Raw genomic sequence first — 14,668 nt, forward strand, 5'->3', positions numbered from 1 at the left:
GCCACAGCCAGGGAACCCTGGTCTACACACACAGAAAACCGTTCTCCAAAAACTAAAGATGTGGTGTTCTTAATCCAAGAAGAAATCGTACCCACAAATCACATTTTATTAGTTGTCCAACGCCACCTTCCATTCATGTCCTGGGTTTTAATTAAATTTTATGAACTACCAGTACAAATCAATACAAAGCTTTTTTTTTTTTTTAACACACCAACAGCTTGAATGTTCCTGAAGCTTTTAAACAATGAGTTGACTGCGGGCAAACAGAAGGCAAGGACCCAGAGAGATAATTAGCTCATGCATCTGGTGCTGGCTAATAATTTTCACATGAATGTAGAAACCACTCAATGTTAACTGCGTTTATTTTGTTTTTAAATAGTTGGAAACTATAATAAAAGGCAATTTTCAGAAGCATCTTGGTTGACTGGGTAGAACAGCTTAATTTAAAAAATAGTTAGTTACTGCCCCTTGGCTGGGGTGGGTGAACACACAGCACAGTCCTCCGTCCCGCTGGATGCCGGCAGATGGAGCGACCTTTCACAAAAGACATTTTCCTGCGTTTCTTCTCGTGGAAGCCAGAAGCCAGGAACAGCACCCTGCTTGGAAAAGAGAATGTTTGGTTCACACAGTCAGCTTTGGTTTATTTAAACAGGTAAGAAAGTGGTCCCCAGTTCCCCTGAGGAGAAAATGTGTTTTCTGACTTCTATCACCAGTCTGAATGTTTCCTTTTCTGTTAAGGTAAAAAGTACATTTTCCTTTCCCTCCAGTGTTCAGTTGCTCCTCTCCGGAAATACTCTTCAGATAAAGTATCCCTGTGTCTCATTCGGTCAGCAGCCCCAGGCCATGCCTTCCCCACGGTGACCGTCTGCCGTCCAGCGCCCGCAGGGCACTGCCAAGTCCTCGGATGTGGGTAACAATCCCATGCTCTGAACTGAAAGTTCTCATAATGCAGCTAAAAGTATCTTCTCAAAAAAATGTAAAAATGTAGCTACTTATGCTCTCTTAGTAAGGCTTGCGAACTGGTAATTAAATAAGCAGAATATAACTCATAAGCCAAAAAAGTGTATTTTAAATAAAATTAACAGATTGTTAAAACTACAACCAAAAATATGGATGAGCAGGTTATTTTTGGTTAATCTTGGGCAGAGATGATATAATAGCTATGGGTTCTTTTTCGTTTTTAGTCCATTTGGTTTTGCTTGATATATTCACAAAGATCACGATGAGCGTATCTTTGAATTTCACACGGTCTCTCCTCACCGGCCTCCTGACATTTCAGCATCCCAGACACTACAGCCCCGCTGATAATCACTCAGATGGGGAGGGATGTGCTGGCCTTCCATTCTAATGAACTTTTTACAAAACTGGTCTTTGTTCATGAATATTTCAGTAAGCATAGAAAACAAACAGCTCTTGCTTTGCTGTAAACACACCATTAGGCTCACAATCTCACGATCAGGCCGCCTTTGTCAGACACCGGACGGGTGCGTTTGGGCTGTTTTTGCAAGCCAGGTTGAGGGGTTTCAGCTCCTGTTGCAGAAGCTAAACAGGCAGAGGGAAACAGGAGGCTCTCCCCTCGCCTGCTTTACTCATCAAATTCTTTTCATCAGTCAAATTCTTTTCTTGCTCTTCAGGGCAATCTTTTCCTTGTTGCAGCCATTCATTTGGTAACTGCAAAAGGAAAAAAAATAAACCGTCTCCCCACATGGGCCGCTGGGAGCTCATGTTTTCTGGCTCCTTGTCTCCTGTTTCTGTTTGCGGAGGTGGGCCTCTATCTCGTGCCTGAAGACCAGCATCCCCAGCTGCCCGTGGGACGCCTCGTTCATGGCCTTGGACTGCATGCACATCTTGTACTGCTCGGGCGTCAGCTCGTCTACGCAGCGCTTCTCATGCCAGAGGTGGAAGAGGCCCCGCACGGGCGTCCGCACCACGATGAGGTTGCTGTGCAGGTACTTGCGGTAAAGGTGCACGTCCTCGCCACCCCAGCCTTTGATGTCCAGGTCGAACCCACCTGTGGGAGAGAACACACTGCTGAACACGCTGCCGGGGGCCCCCTGATCCGCGCCAGCACAGGACGCTGCGTGGAGAGTAGGAGCATCTCGGGGAGGTCTCCCCGCCCCGCCAAGTGACGAGCGTCCACCGGGGTCAGAGAGCTCAGACACCCCAGACACAGACGGCCTTGCTGGCAGCGGCTCCAGCTCCGAGACAGCGTGACTGCACACAGCATCCCAGCCTCGCCTGCTCCCAGGAGGCCCCAGCAGCGTGGCGGGCCACAATTATAACAGCTCTGGGGTCAGCGATACCCCAGCCTTAGACCAAGGGCTGCCGCAGCGTCCCAGCGTCCCAGCGTCCCAACCTCCCAACCAAAACCCTGAACGAAACCTCGTGGGATTCTTTGAAAGTGGCCTCTTCCTGCAGACCAGGGCCCTGCGGTGTGAAGAATTCACAGCCCACTAAAGCACTGTTCCTCCTATCGACTAAAGGGGGTCCCCGAAGCTGTGTGTCCTCCACAGGCTGGTGAAAGGAGTCATTTTAAAGGGACTGGCCTCACAGTTCTGAAGTTTGACTCACAGAATCTCGTTTCACGTTCTAGTGACTCCTTCACACAGTGAGGAAGGGTCACCTTTGAAAACTGAGACGGCCTCACATCTTCTCTTCACTTCAAGCCACGGCGTCCCAGACAGAACCAAGAAGCACTGGCCTTGCTGTCGTCACCGCTCCTTTCTCACTGAGGAGATTTCTTGGACCTTTTGTGGAGAAGTGACTCAGTGTCTTTGTCGCGCAGCCCCTGATTCCCTGCAGTCTCCAGGCTCCGATGCAGACCTCCACTGGAGGGGGAAGTGGGGAAGCCAGCCTGCACCCCTGGCGGTGAACACGGGTGCCGTGTGGCCCCCGGACGTGGGACAGGAAGATCCTGAGTCACGGCCTGAATTCGAGCCTTGGTTATCATACCGGCGGCCACTTTCCCTCTCTTAAGTTTAGTTTCTTTACCCTGAAATGCAGCAGGTGCCATAACCAGATGAGGCAGTAGGGTAAGGGGCAGTGCTTGGTTGGCTGTGATGGATTTCTCATCACCGGTATCATTACTACTTATTAAATAGAAGGCGTACAAGTGAGACACCTGCAAATATGCACAGGATGGCAAAGAGCGAGGGGGGTCCAGATGGGACCCAGAGGCTCTGAGCACGAGCCCCCTTCCCGCCTGCCACCCCCATGGTTGTCAGTGACAGCTATGCTCTATCGTTAGGAAAATCCAGTGTGTTATAACTCCAAAACTGATAAACGTACATCATCTCAAAATCACCTTTGCTTGTACACAGAGTGAGGAAACAAGAGTTTCTCAAAATGGAAATTTCCTTCAGAACATTTTAAAAATACGTCACTTTTGGAAATTAGATTTGCACATAATCATTTAGAACGACTTCTTAAAGAAATCAAGGAGCACCTGTGGTGAGTTGCTGGGAACCTGAGCAAACCCACCACTCAGAGACCCATGTCCCCCACGTCCTGCTGCTTCTAACAGGACTTGACTTCAAGACGTTTGGGTTTTTTAATCTTTCTATCTTGGTGGTCTCTTCGAGGGTCCTGTAGTCCCTGATGTCCACCGCACTTCTGAGCAAAAGAAACTGGCCTCCTCAGACCGACTCACTGACCTTACAGAGAGAAGCCCTAAGCCTTGGGCAGGAGGGGACGGGGCCAGGAGAGAGCAAGACAGGGGGCTGAGGGGCCCCAGGGGGACGCAGGGGTGGGAGTCTCCACGTGAGGGCGGGCCTCTAGCTCCACCCCGCTCAGGGTCCACCCGAGCCTCTGGGCCCAAGGTCATGGCTTGGGCCTGTTCACTCATCCCTGGTCATGTACAATCCACAGATCTATTCCCTCCAGAGGCACCTGAGTAGGTGCTGCCATGGGGGGGGGGTGTGCTATTTCCCGGGGACAGGAGACCCTCGGTGCTGAGCCTGACTATGCCCCCCGATGGCTGTGAGGTCCATCTGCCTCTGAGAGGCTCGGTCCCTCATCTGCAACCAGAAGGCCTTTCCTCTCTGTGTTCTGGGAGCCGTGTGTGTGTGTGTGTGTGTGTGTGTGTGTGTGTGTGTGTTTGAGTGCGCTTGTGCATGTACATGTGTGTGCGTGTGCACACGTCCATGCATCTGTGTACATGTATGTGTGCCTGCGTGCCTGTTGACAGTGACTGCGCACTCCGGACTTGAAGTGACATCTGGAATTTTCACAGGTTCAGCAGAGAGAAACCGGAATCCTCCTGCTGTGTGATTTTCCCCAGTCCTCCATGCTGCCCTTCTTTCTGGTGGATCCCCTCTCCGTGGAGGACGTTCTGTGTGGAGGACACAGGAGCCCGGCCCGGCTGGAGGGAGGCCCTGGACAACTTGCTTCGAAGCTGCCTTTATGCAACAGCCTGACTTTGCCCTCATTTCTGTCCTCCCCCAGGGACTCTGAGAGATGCTGAAGGAGAAGACAGGGTCCCCACTGCCCGAGCGCCCTCAGCCCAGCACCCACATCCGTGGCCGGAGAGCGTCCTCCTTAGGGACCAGGGCCCCGGGCTCACCTATGTTGATGAAGTCGGACCGGTACTGGCACGTCATCCCGAACCCGAAGTCTCTCCAGAACCCAGTTTCCTTCTTTATGACCTGCAGGGAGGGCACCATCACTTGAGGGAGGAGGACAGAGTGAACATGGATGGGGGTGTCACACATGGGGGGCGCGTCGCTGACACACAGCCACCCCCTGGTTGGGGACGTGGACAACAGTCAGGACACAGCAAGCTACCCGTCCCCAAGGGGCTCTGTGATTTTGGGCACCTGTGGCCGGAATGTTTCCAGGGCAGAGGCTTGAACACACACACACACACACACACACACACACACACACACACACACTCTCACAGTGCAATGGGGTCCGGGGTGGGGAGCCAGTTTGGGGCAGCGCCATGGAAAAGCCACCTACACATCTGTCCTGACACCTGCACGGGCGAGAAGGAGGCCTGGGGCCCACAGGCCAGGTGGGCGGCCAGCAAAGGGCTCAGGAAGCTGAGAGAAGGAGAGAGAACCACCTAGAATTCAGGCGCCCTGGCCCGGGGCACGAACTGGACTCCCTCAGGGACTGAAAAGAAAACCCGAGGCTGCGCTGCTGGCCCTGGGCAAGGGCACCGAGAGGCCAGGTCCTGAGGACACGCTCTGTCCATTCATCCGCGGTCCGTTTTAACATCAATTGCTCCCCACGCACGTGCGGGGCCTCCAGGCAGGGACCGGCTATGAAAAGCCGGGCCTGGCCCTGCCCCGTGTCTCACTCCGCAAGTACGTTTCTAACGTATTTGCTGGAGCAGCAAGACTAATTTTAAAATGGTTTTTGTCGTTTACGTAGTTTTGGCTGCACTAATCCTGGGAGTGGGTTTGCGACCCTAATGTCTGTTTTTCCAGATTTGTCCTGGTCGCTCACATAGGTGTTAGGAGGAAAGGAGGTCCCGCAGCAGGGCCCCCGCGCTGCCTGTTGCCCGCTAACTGGAGAGAGCTCATCCCGCCCGGGCGAGACCTCTGGCCGGCATGTCTGCCTCAGGCAGGCCCCTCAGTCCCTCTGTTTCTGTTCCTTTAATGAGGAGATTCAGCCAAGTCACCCCAAGGACTCTCCCAGCCTGACACCCAAATACTCACCCCCTCGCTGCCCTCCACCTTCCCGAGGGCTCACTCCACCTGTACCACAGGCTAAACTACACTTGACAAATGGCCTGCAGAAGCGGCGATGGACTTAACATTTCCTGTACTCTGCAACCTATGAAACCGTCTTATTTCACTACAACCTACACGTGGATGTCACTTACACTATGGTTGGCACAAATCAAGACCAAGGAGAAGAAGGGCCGGGAGAGGCCTGTCTCTCCCCCTCGACTCCAGAACAAAGGCCTGCTGTACGGTAGCTCCCCAGCCACAAGGGTCATTAGTATCAACTGGAAAGATTTCACAGGGCAGGAAAGTCAGGAAAATTTTCCACTGAGTCATTTTTAAAAAATGGTTTCTGTTCCATCCCAGTCATGGCAGGTACACTGTCTCTGCCACAGCTAATGGCTCACTGTCCTTTCTGGTGGCCAGGACACAGACATGGCCTGGGTAAAAATGCAGTCAAAGAGGGCTCCCCTGGTGGCGCAGCGGTTAAAGAGTCTGCCTGGCCAATGCAGGGGACACAGGTTCGAGCCCTGGTCCGGGAAGATCCCACATGCCTCAGAGCAACTAAGCCCGTGAGCCACAGCTACCGAGCCTGTGCTCTAGAGCCTGCGAGCCACAACTACTGAGCCCACATGCCACAACTACTGAAGCCTTCGCGTCTAGAGCCCGTGCTCCTCAACAAGAGAAGCCACCACGATGAGAAGCCCCCGCACCGCAACAAAGAGTAGCCCCCACTCGCTGCAACTAGAGAAAGCCCGTGCGCAGCAAAGAAGACCCAACACAGCCAAAAATAAATAAATAAAATAAATTTATATATTAAAAAACTGCAGTCAAGAGCCGTGCAGCATTTGAACTTCAAATATTTGGCAGTGGTCTACCTGGCATTTAAGAGAGGAAGCTCCACACAGGGAAAACAACGGGCCAGCGCTTAGGGAGAAGCCCTAGAGGGACTGCAGAGGCAGCCTCCCAGGACCCATCCACACAGGGAAAACAACGGGCCAGCGCTTAGGGAGAAGCCCTGGAGGGACTGCAGAGGTAGCATCCCAGGACCCATCCACACAGGGAAAACAACGGGCCAGCACTTAGGGAGAAGCCCTAGAGGGACTGCAGAGGTAGCTTCCCAGGACCCATCCACACAGGGAAAACAACGGGCCAGCGCTTAGGGAGAAGCCCTAGAGGGACTGCAGAGGTAGCCTCCCAGGACCCATCCACACAGGGAAAACAACGGGCCAGCGCTTAGGGAGAAGCCCTAGAGGGACTGCAGAGGCAGCTTCCCAGGACCCATCCACACAGGGAAAACAACGGGCCAGCGCTTAGGGAGAAGCCCTAGAGGGACTGCAGAGGCAGCCTCCCAGGACCCACTGAGTGGACACAGTGCCCGGCAAGGTATGACCCTCACCTGGGGACAGTGTGACAGAGGCAAACTGACTTGTGAGCAGGGAATGAGCTACACAAACACGTACTAACGGGGGCTTTAAAGCTCGCAGGCCATGAAAAGCCAGTATCTGAACAGCACGTCGAAGTTCAGCCCTTGGTGGGAAGAGATCCGGTGGTGCCCTCGTCATGTACCGTGCGGGCAAGACGGGCGCGCGTGCCAAGTCCACGCCCCTCAGGTGGGCTGGGCGCTAACTGAAGCAGCGCCCTCGACAGTCCATGAGGCCTCGAGCATGCGGCAGGCCGCGGCACAGCCCCTTTCCGAGCCCTCGGTGGGTTAACTGCACCCTCCCCCAGGCAATCAGAATAAAATCCACAGGAACATCCAGCCTGCAGAGGCCCCACGTGACCTGCCCCTGCCTGCCCTGTCCATCCCCTGTCCCCTCAAATGTGCCAGCTCACAGGTCTCCAAGGCTGGACACCCGCAGTCTGCCCGGCTGGGGTCACCCTTTCCTGCTCACCACTGGGCTCTGCTCAGAGTGGTCACCCTGACCCCCCGCCAGTGTCACGTCACATCAGCTGGTTTATTTTCTCTGTAACGTGAGGGCTCTCTGAAACCCTCCTGTCGAGGGACTGTTTCCGCCTGCTGTCCTCACCCACCACAGCTGGTGAACGTAAGCTCAGGGCCTTGGTCTCGTTCAGGCTGGATGGGCAGGTCCAATCCAGCACCCAGCAGGCACTCAGTCACTCCTTCTCCAAGGAACAAGTGAGGAACAACCGGCCAGTGGAAACGGAGACGGCTGGGGTAGGGAATTCTCAGCAGTGAGGGGCTCAGCCCAGGCCTCGGAGTCCACTGAGGAAGCTCTCAGAACCTTGGGCTCTGGACCCACAGGCAGAAACGCTTTCCCCTTCCTGGGCTCTAAGCAGACGGCTCGACTTCTTAGAACCTCTGCCCCAAGCTCCTACACGGAGCTACACATGCGCGTGACGTCTACTGCCGTGAAGGAGATGGAGATGATACTCTAAGAGGACCATCCCCCTGCCCTGGATCTCACTCCTCTGCTTCCAGGGCTGTGTCCTCAAGACCACGCCCCCTTCCGACCCCCAGCACCCTCTGCACCCGGATCCCAGCAGGCTCTGCCCGGCACGACACACCACAACCGGACAACTGGGCAGTGGTCAGGCCTGCCCTCCCTCAGGGAGCCCCCAGACACGCGCTCTGGGGGAGGTCACGTGACGGGAGTGATAACTTCCTATCAGGACCAAAACACAAAGCACAAATCAGCGCCTCTCCCCACAGATGTGGGAAGGCTCCTCCCTGAGGCCCCACAGGTTCAGCCACACCTGTGGGGCTCCACGTGGCTGACTTGGCAAATGCCAGGGAAGCAATCTGGGCTGGAAAATAAAATCAGTTACAAATTCTCAGGCAGAGTATTTCCTCTAAACCGGAGAGAGTCTCCCAGGAACCAAGGCTGCGTTTGGCCCACCTCACGTCACCGGAAACCCCATGGGCCCCGGGTTTACAGGCCTTGTGCCTGATGTGAGGCTCTGCCGTTGTTGCCTTGAAGTCTTAGTAAATCCTGAGTACTGGGCCTGTGAATTCACCGTGCACCGGGCTGTGCAGTCACGCAGTGAGCGGCAGACAGCCTGGGCTGCAGGGGTCCCGAGGCCGGGCTGCCGCCCCCCATACACCCCGTGTGGGCTGGGCCCTGAGGCTCAGGGGTCACATGCACAGGATCCCAGGGGCTGCGTGTGGTGTGCACGGGCCTCGGGCTGGGAGGCAGCATGACCTGCCCACGATCACTCAGCCAGTCGAGGCCGAGCCCAGACCAGCACCAGGCTGGCCATGACGGTGTCCATTTCTTGACAAATAAGGTGTTTCTCAAGCCACAGCTTTCAAAGAATTGGTCTAAGAATGGACTCAATTGCCACCTCCTCCAGGATTTGTACTAACCCACACTTTTCTACAAGTCTCCTTTCATCGGCATCTGCATGAAAAAGTGAAGTGTTGGGACTTCCCTGGTGGCACAGTGGTTCAGGATCCGCCTGCCAATGCAGGGGACACGGGTTCGAGCCCTGGTCTGGGAAGATCCCACATACTGCAGAGCAACTGAGCCCATGTGCCACAACTACTGAGCCTGCGCTCTAGAGCCCACAAGCCACAACTACTGAGCCCACAAGCCACAACTCCTGAGCCCACAAGCCACAACTACTGAAGCTCGCACACCTAGAGCCTGTGCTCTGCAACAAGAGAAGCCACAGCAATGAGAAGACTGCGCACGGCAACAAAGCGCAGCCCCCGCTCGCTGCAGCTAGAGAAAGCCCACATGCAGCAACAAAAACCCAACACAGCCAAAAATAAATTAAAAAAAAAAATGAAGTGTCTTCTGAAGGGCATCGTGCTGGACCAGGACTCTGCCCAGGGAGCCTGCAACCCAAAGCCAGACCCTCTGCCCCCTGGAAGCACGCGGATGTGGAGAACGTGCCCCTGCCCCCAGCTGTCGCAGTCTGGTCCCATCACTTGAGTTCCCGACCTGCCACCCAGCGCTGAGGGCGTCTGAGCAAGTGACACATGCCTCTGAGCTTCAACGTTCTCACCCGTGACATGAGCGTAGCACTCCTTTTCACCTTACTGACTGTTACATGACAACGTGGGCAGAGTGCCGGCTGCCCAAAGGCCACGGACATGGCATCTGTTAATGTGACTTCTGTTCTCAGCGAATGTCTGCTTCCTGAACAAACAGAAACAGACTAAAAGGATGGACCAGGCCCAGTCAGCACTTTTTAGAAATTTAAACTGAAATGCAGGTCAGTGGTGTAGTACTCTTTGGACTAAAGGAGAGAGAAGGGTGTAACGAGAGAGAGGTGAGGACAGGGTCCGCGGACCAGGCGTACGTTGACCAGTCGTCAGACAGTGCCGGGCAGGACCACGTGGCAGAGCGAGCGGCCAGGCACTGTGGGCATCAGCGCCGGAGAGGAGATGGCCCTCGGGGGAGGGCAGCTCAGGAGACACGGGGCAGGGGTGCTCAAGCCCAGGTGCTGGGGTCGGGTTTGCAGACATTTCCTCGGTGATCAGTACGAGAGTCAGATTGTGGAGGGCAGTTCATCCCCCGAAGAATCAGGATTCAGGGCTGTGCTGGCACGGCCTGGACCAGCCCACCACCTGGGCAAGGAAGTCTCTTCCCAGCCCTGTCCAGAGACGTCACAGGGGAGCCTGCACCAGGCCCTGCGGGAGGACTGACTCCCTGAAGATAGACAGCCAGTGCTGGGAGCCAGCTCCTTCCCGCTTCGGAGGGTGGGCTTTAAACACTTCTGAGCACACCACTGACTTTATGCCTTCAAAGGTTTTTTTTTAGTGGAATTAATCTGTGTTTTGGAAACGCATCTCTCGCCGAGGGTGAAGGAGAGACTGGAGTGTGAGGGAGAGATGGATCTAGATGGCTCCTGCAGTGGCCTCAGCAGGAACTGACAAGGCTCAAACCAAGAGAGGGGATGTCTAAAGTTAGCGGTTACATAAATGAGGGCTATTCCTTTCTCGGAAGGCTGTTTCTACATTAAAGCATCAGCAAGTTTCACCTCAGGTTTAAAACTCTACAAATTAAATATTAGTATGAAATCCCATGATTTCACTTACTACTGATTACTAACCGTCTGTACTCAAATGTAAAGAAAGAAGTAACCTGAACACAAAAAAAAATCCCCGTAAATTTGGTTTCTCGCCTCTATCTGCAGGCAAACGTTATCAACTGTCAGTGGCAACAGCCAGAAGCAATAAGTGGTACACTGACTACCAAGGTTGTATTTTCAGGGCTGCTGGCCAAGGCTCCCATTTGCACATGGCAGTCATCTGTCACAGCCGCATTCTGGACCTGGGCTTTCCTGTCACCTTGATACTGATGTACTCCAGTGAAGGCTGTCAAGAATTTATTAACATATATGTGTCGTATCTTTCAAGACTGAGCCAAAAGGAACCCCTGGCAGGAAGTCTCTCCTAATTTACCCACCTCCAATCACTACCTGTTATTTTATACCTTCTCTGCACCCACATGTTTTCTCTCCACCATATTAACTTCAGGAGTTTGAGGCTCTCCTCTGGTCATTTCCCTTTCTATTTCCGCTCTCACCTAGAACTTAAGCAACTCTGTCTCTGCCACACTAGATAAGGGAATCCTGGTCTTGGCCTGAGCTCTAGCTGGCTGTGTGACCCTGGGCGAGTCTAGGAGAAAGAAGTGAGTGAGTGAGATGGCCTGGGGCATCACTGCCACGCATAGGAAACTGCTCCAGTCCCTGACTGCCCCACGCACACCTCAACTAGCTCTCTATGGGCAGCAAGTGCTCCAGAAATGGCTCATCCAGTAAGAACATAATGGATGCTTTTCTTTTTTGACAGAGACCCCTTTGTCTCAGAGACAATTGCTCTTTCTAGGATAAATAGCCATAATACTGACTCCTAAAATACCAGACCCGTGTGCTCTGTGGAAGGTCTCAGCTGTATTCGGAGGTGACTGGTAAAGGCTGCAGGATAACTCAGAGGCCTCGGAGCTGTGGACACAGCAGTCTGAGTTCTGTTTCTGACTTGACCACTAATTCTGAGGACCTGAGAAGCTGGCTGGACCATGCCAGACCTTGAGCTTCCCTGCAGGAATGGCAATAAAAGCATAAAACTTTTAAATTGTGAAATGAAGTGAATTCCTTGAAAGCAAATAAGGTCTTGATTTGAAGTTGAAACATTAATCCTATTCAATGTCAAATGTAAAGCAGTACTTTATTTAAAATCAAAGGAACTTTTATTCTGATTGGTTGAAAGAAAATAAATCCTGCATCCCATTCCCCGCCTCAATCCCTATTAGAAGCTTAGAACTCTATGGAAAGGAAACATGAAGTTCTTCTGTCTCAACAGGAGTGATATCACCTCTAAGTAGGAGTGAAAAACTCTTACTGTGTTTATGTATAAAGCACATGCATACACACAGTATGTACAGATACACAACGAATGTGCAGTATTACAATTTCTCTGGGAGAAGAGAGAACGGTGTTATTACTGTGCTGTGTGCCTCACGCCGCAAGTGAAGCCACGCTAAGACATGGTGAGAAATGAACCTGGTGCAGCCTAGAGGAACCCAGGCTGGAAAAGATCATTACATCAGCTGCCAGAGGTTAACTGGAAGGGGACCCAGGATGGGGTGGGAGGGAACAGGTTTTCCTACTTCTGGAAGCCTCAACACAGAATCAGTCTTCCCAAAGAATTCCACAGAACACATTTTCAATGAAAATCAGATTTACTTTCCCACTACAGGGAAGCATGGAAGACTGAGTCCCATCACCTCCTCATGGTCAGACAGCGGCTTCCTTTCTCCACCCTGAGAGGTAAAGAAACACGGCTTCGCCACCTCAACAGGAGAGACAGCCGCTTGAGGCAATTCCTACTGCTGCCCCCCAGGCTCAGCCTGACCTGGCAACAGCTTCAGATAAGCCCTGCTGGCGTCTCTACAGAAGATCACAGCCCAGCTTGGCGATGACAACAGTGGGACATTTTGCCTCGGAGGGGCACACCTTCCAGCAGCACAGGGACCTTCTGCTGGCTTCACCCCGTCCTCCTATTGCCTGTACTCTCTGCGGAATGGACCAGCGAAGACATCTCAGCTTACAGAGAGCCTGGGTGCTGTGTGGGTCCCCTACCCATCACCTGTGCGGCTGGGATCTTAGCACAGAAGTCCCTCCCATATTCCTGTGAAAGCCACCTTGCTGGTGACACTTCTGATGCTAATATGGGAATGGTGACGGAGAGCAGGGATCTAGCCCCTGCCCCACTGTGTGCCTGGTTGGGGGGGGCACCTCTTCCTGACTTCTGTTTTCCACCTGTCAGATGGGAACCTAAATCTCACCTTTCTTACCTCATAGGATTGTAATAATAAAGGGGAAATGTGCTGCAACCATAATGCAATAATACTGGTTTCCAAAACCGTAGAAGAAAACTATGAAATTACCTTTCTGTAAGGTACTGTTCCTATTTATTTTCCACTTTTAAATACTGCAAGCCTTTTAATCAACGAGGCGCTGGGAACAAAGGCCAGAACACCTGTCACACTTACAAATTACTCTGGGAAGCAATCCACAGGTTTCCACTCACCTCCACTCATGGTCAGGCGCCCCTGGTGATGAAAGACATGAAACAGAGCCCCACCAAGGCCCCTCGGGGGAGCACTCACCAGCTGCTTTTCTAAGGGAGGGATCGAGTCATGATGGCCGTATATTATGCCAGGATTGTACTGACTGAAAAGGACCGGATAAAATACCTTCTTCCCTGCAAACCAGAAAACAAACATATGCGCTAAGCGACAGATAAAGCTGTTAGGTTTGTTCATTTATATGCGACCGTCAGAAACAGCCTAGGGATCTGCGTCCACTGTCCGTTTAGCCTCCACTGGTCTCTGACACAGACCTTAGCAGTACTGTGGCAGGTAGACCAGATGGACACACATGGATTCCCGACTTCCCAGCACAAGGGTAATGTTCTAAGTTCTGATGGCCAGTGGACCTGGCACTGGGCACAACTAGTGGGAGTGGGTGTGAAAGAGGGCCCCAGTGCCCCCGTCCTGCCAGACCTTAACCCTTTAACTGCTGGCTCGTGGGGCAGTCAGCCAGGGTGACCTCAGGCAGCAGGAAAAGACTTTGGGAGCCCCGGGTAGCTGCTCTTTACCAATTTTCACAGAAGAATTTCAGTATCTGAACAACGGACATGGCCATTCCAGTGGTTATCAGCTGAGTATCGGCCTTGCCGCCGAGTCAAAGCTATGAGAACAATTTTCATACCGTGGGTTCTTTCTGTCTGGAGCCCCTCCTGCCCTGGTAAACGCCCATAGCCACTCCTTCCCTTCGGTTTCAGTGGTGTGTCCCAGGCCCAATCCTCCCCACCACACCTGCTCCCTGGTCATCCCCTAAAGCTGACCTCCTAGGGGAGAATGGAAAAGGGGCTGTACACACGAACTTGGGACCAAGAGTCCCAGAGCTATGGTGGCGGACAGGCCCCCAGCACGACACCAAAGGAGGAATCAAGGCAGACGGCATCCTTGTCTTTGTCCGCAGGGTAAATAAGGCAGATCCAGGAGCGGGTTGGCGGGGCGAGCTAAGAGGTGCTCGGGAGCAGAGCCCCACCTGGCTGCGTGTTCAGCCTGCAGGTGTTGAGGAGCTCGGAGGTGAAGTAGATGTCCACGTCGCAGAAGAAGAGCAGCACGTTGCGCCCCGTCCAGGAGCGGGCGCCCACGTCCAGCCCCTTTCCCCGAGAGAACTCCCCATTCAGCTGGATGAAGGTGAAGTTCCTGAAGTTGGCGGCTCTGAAAGGTGAGACCACACACAGTCACTCAGGTGCCCGGGCTTGCTGCCGGTGGAATCCCCTGGAAAACACACAACCGAGGCCCACGACATCTCACCACGTGTCTTCTGTGACCCAAGGGCACTGGGATTAAGGGTACCAAGGACACTTGAGATGTTTTAGCACCAATTTATTTTTTCTTTTTCTAGCAGTTTCCCCATATTGAAAACTACTGTCACGGCTAACGTGCGCTCCTCATGAGGGGGAGAACGTGAGCCAGTGAAGACCAGGTGACAGAACCCGGGACAAT

The 14,668-nt window shown here is 53.3% G+C and overlaps 1 protein-coding gene across 5 annotated transcripts in view; it reads right to left on the bottom strand.

Annotated features, from left to right (window-relative positions):
- Nucleotides 1–344: 344 nt before the first annotated feature.
- The window catches only part of CSGALNACT1 (chondroitin sulfate N-acetylgalactosaminyltransferase 1), a 321,855-nt gene continuing 307,531 nt past the window's right edge, over nucleotides 345–14,668 (bottom strand). For all 5 annotated transcript variants that reach the window (XM_033415382.2, XM_049704197.1, XM_033415384.2 and 2 more), the window contains exons 6-9: nucleotides 14,202–14,380; nucleotides 13,256–13,350; nucleotides 4,562–4,643; nucleotides 345–2,011 (exon numbers count right to left, since the gene is read on the bottom strand). In XM_033415382.2, coding sequence (XP_033271273.1) covers nucleotides 1,722–2,011; nucleotides 4,562–4,643; nucleotides 13,256–13,350; nucleotides 14,202–14,380 — 646 coding nt within the window. In that variant the 3' untranslated portion in view covers nucleotides 345–1,721. The remainder of the gene's footprint in view (nucleotides 2,012–4,561; nucleotides 4,644–13,255; nucleotides 13,351–14,201; nucleotides 14,381–14,668) is intronic.

Source organism: Orcinus orca, chromosome 21, assembly GCF_937001465.1.
Source record: "Orcinus orca chromosome 21, mOrcOrc1.1, whole genome shotgun sequence".
Lineage (NCBI taxonomy): Eukaryota > Metazoa > Chordata > Mammalia > Artiodactyla > Delphinidae > Orcinus > Orcinus orca.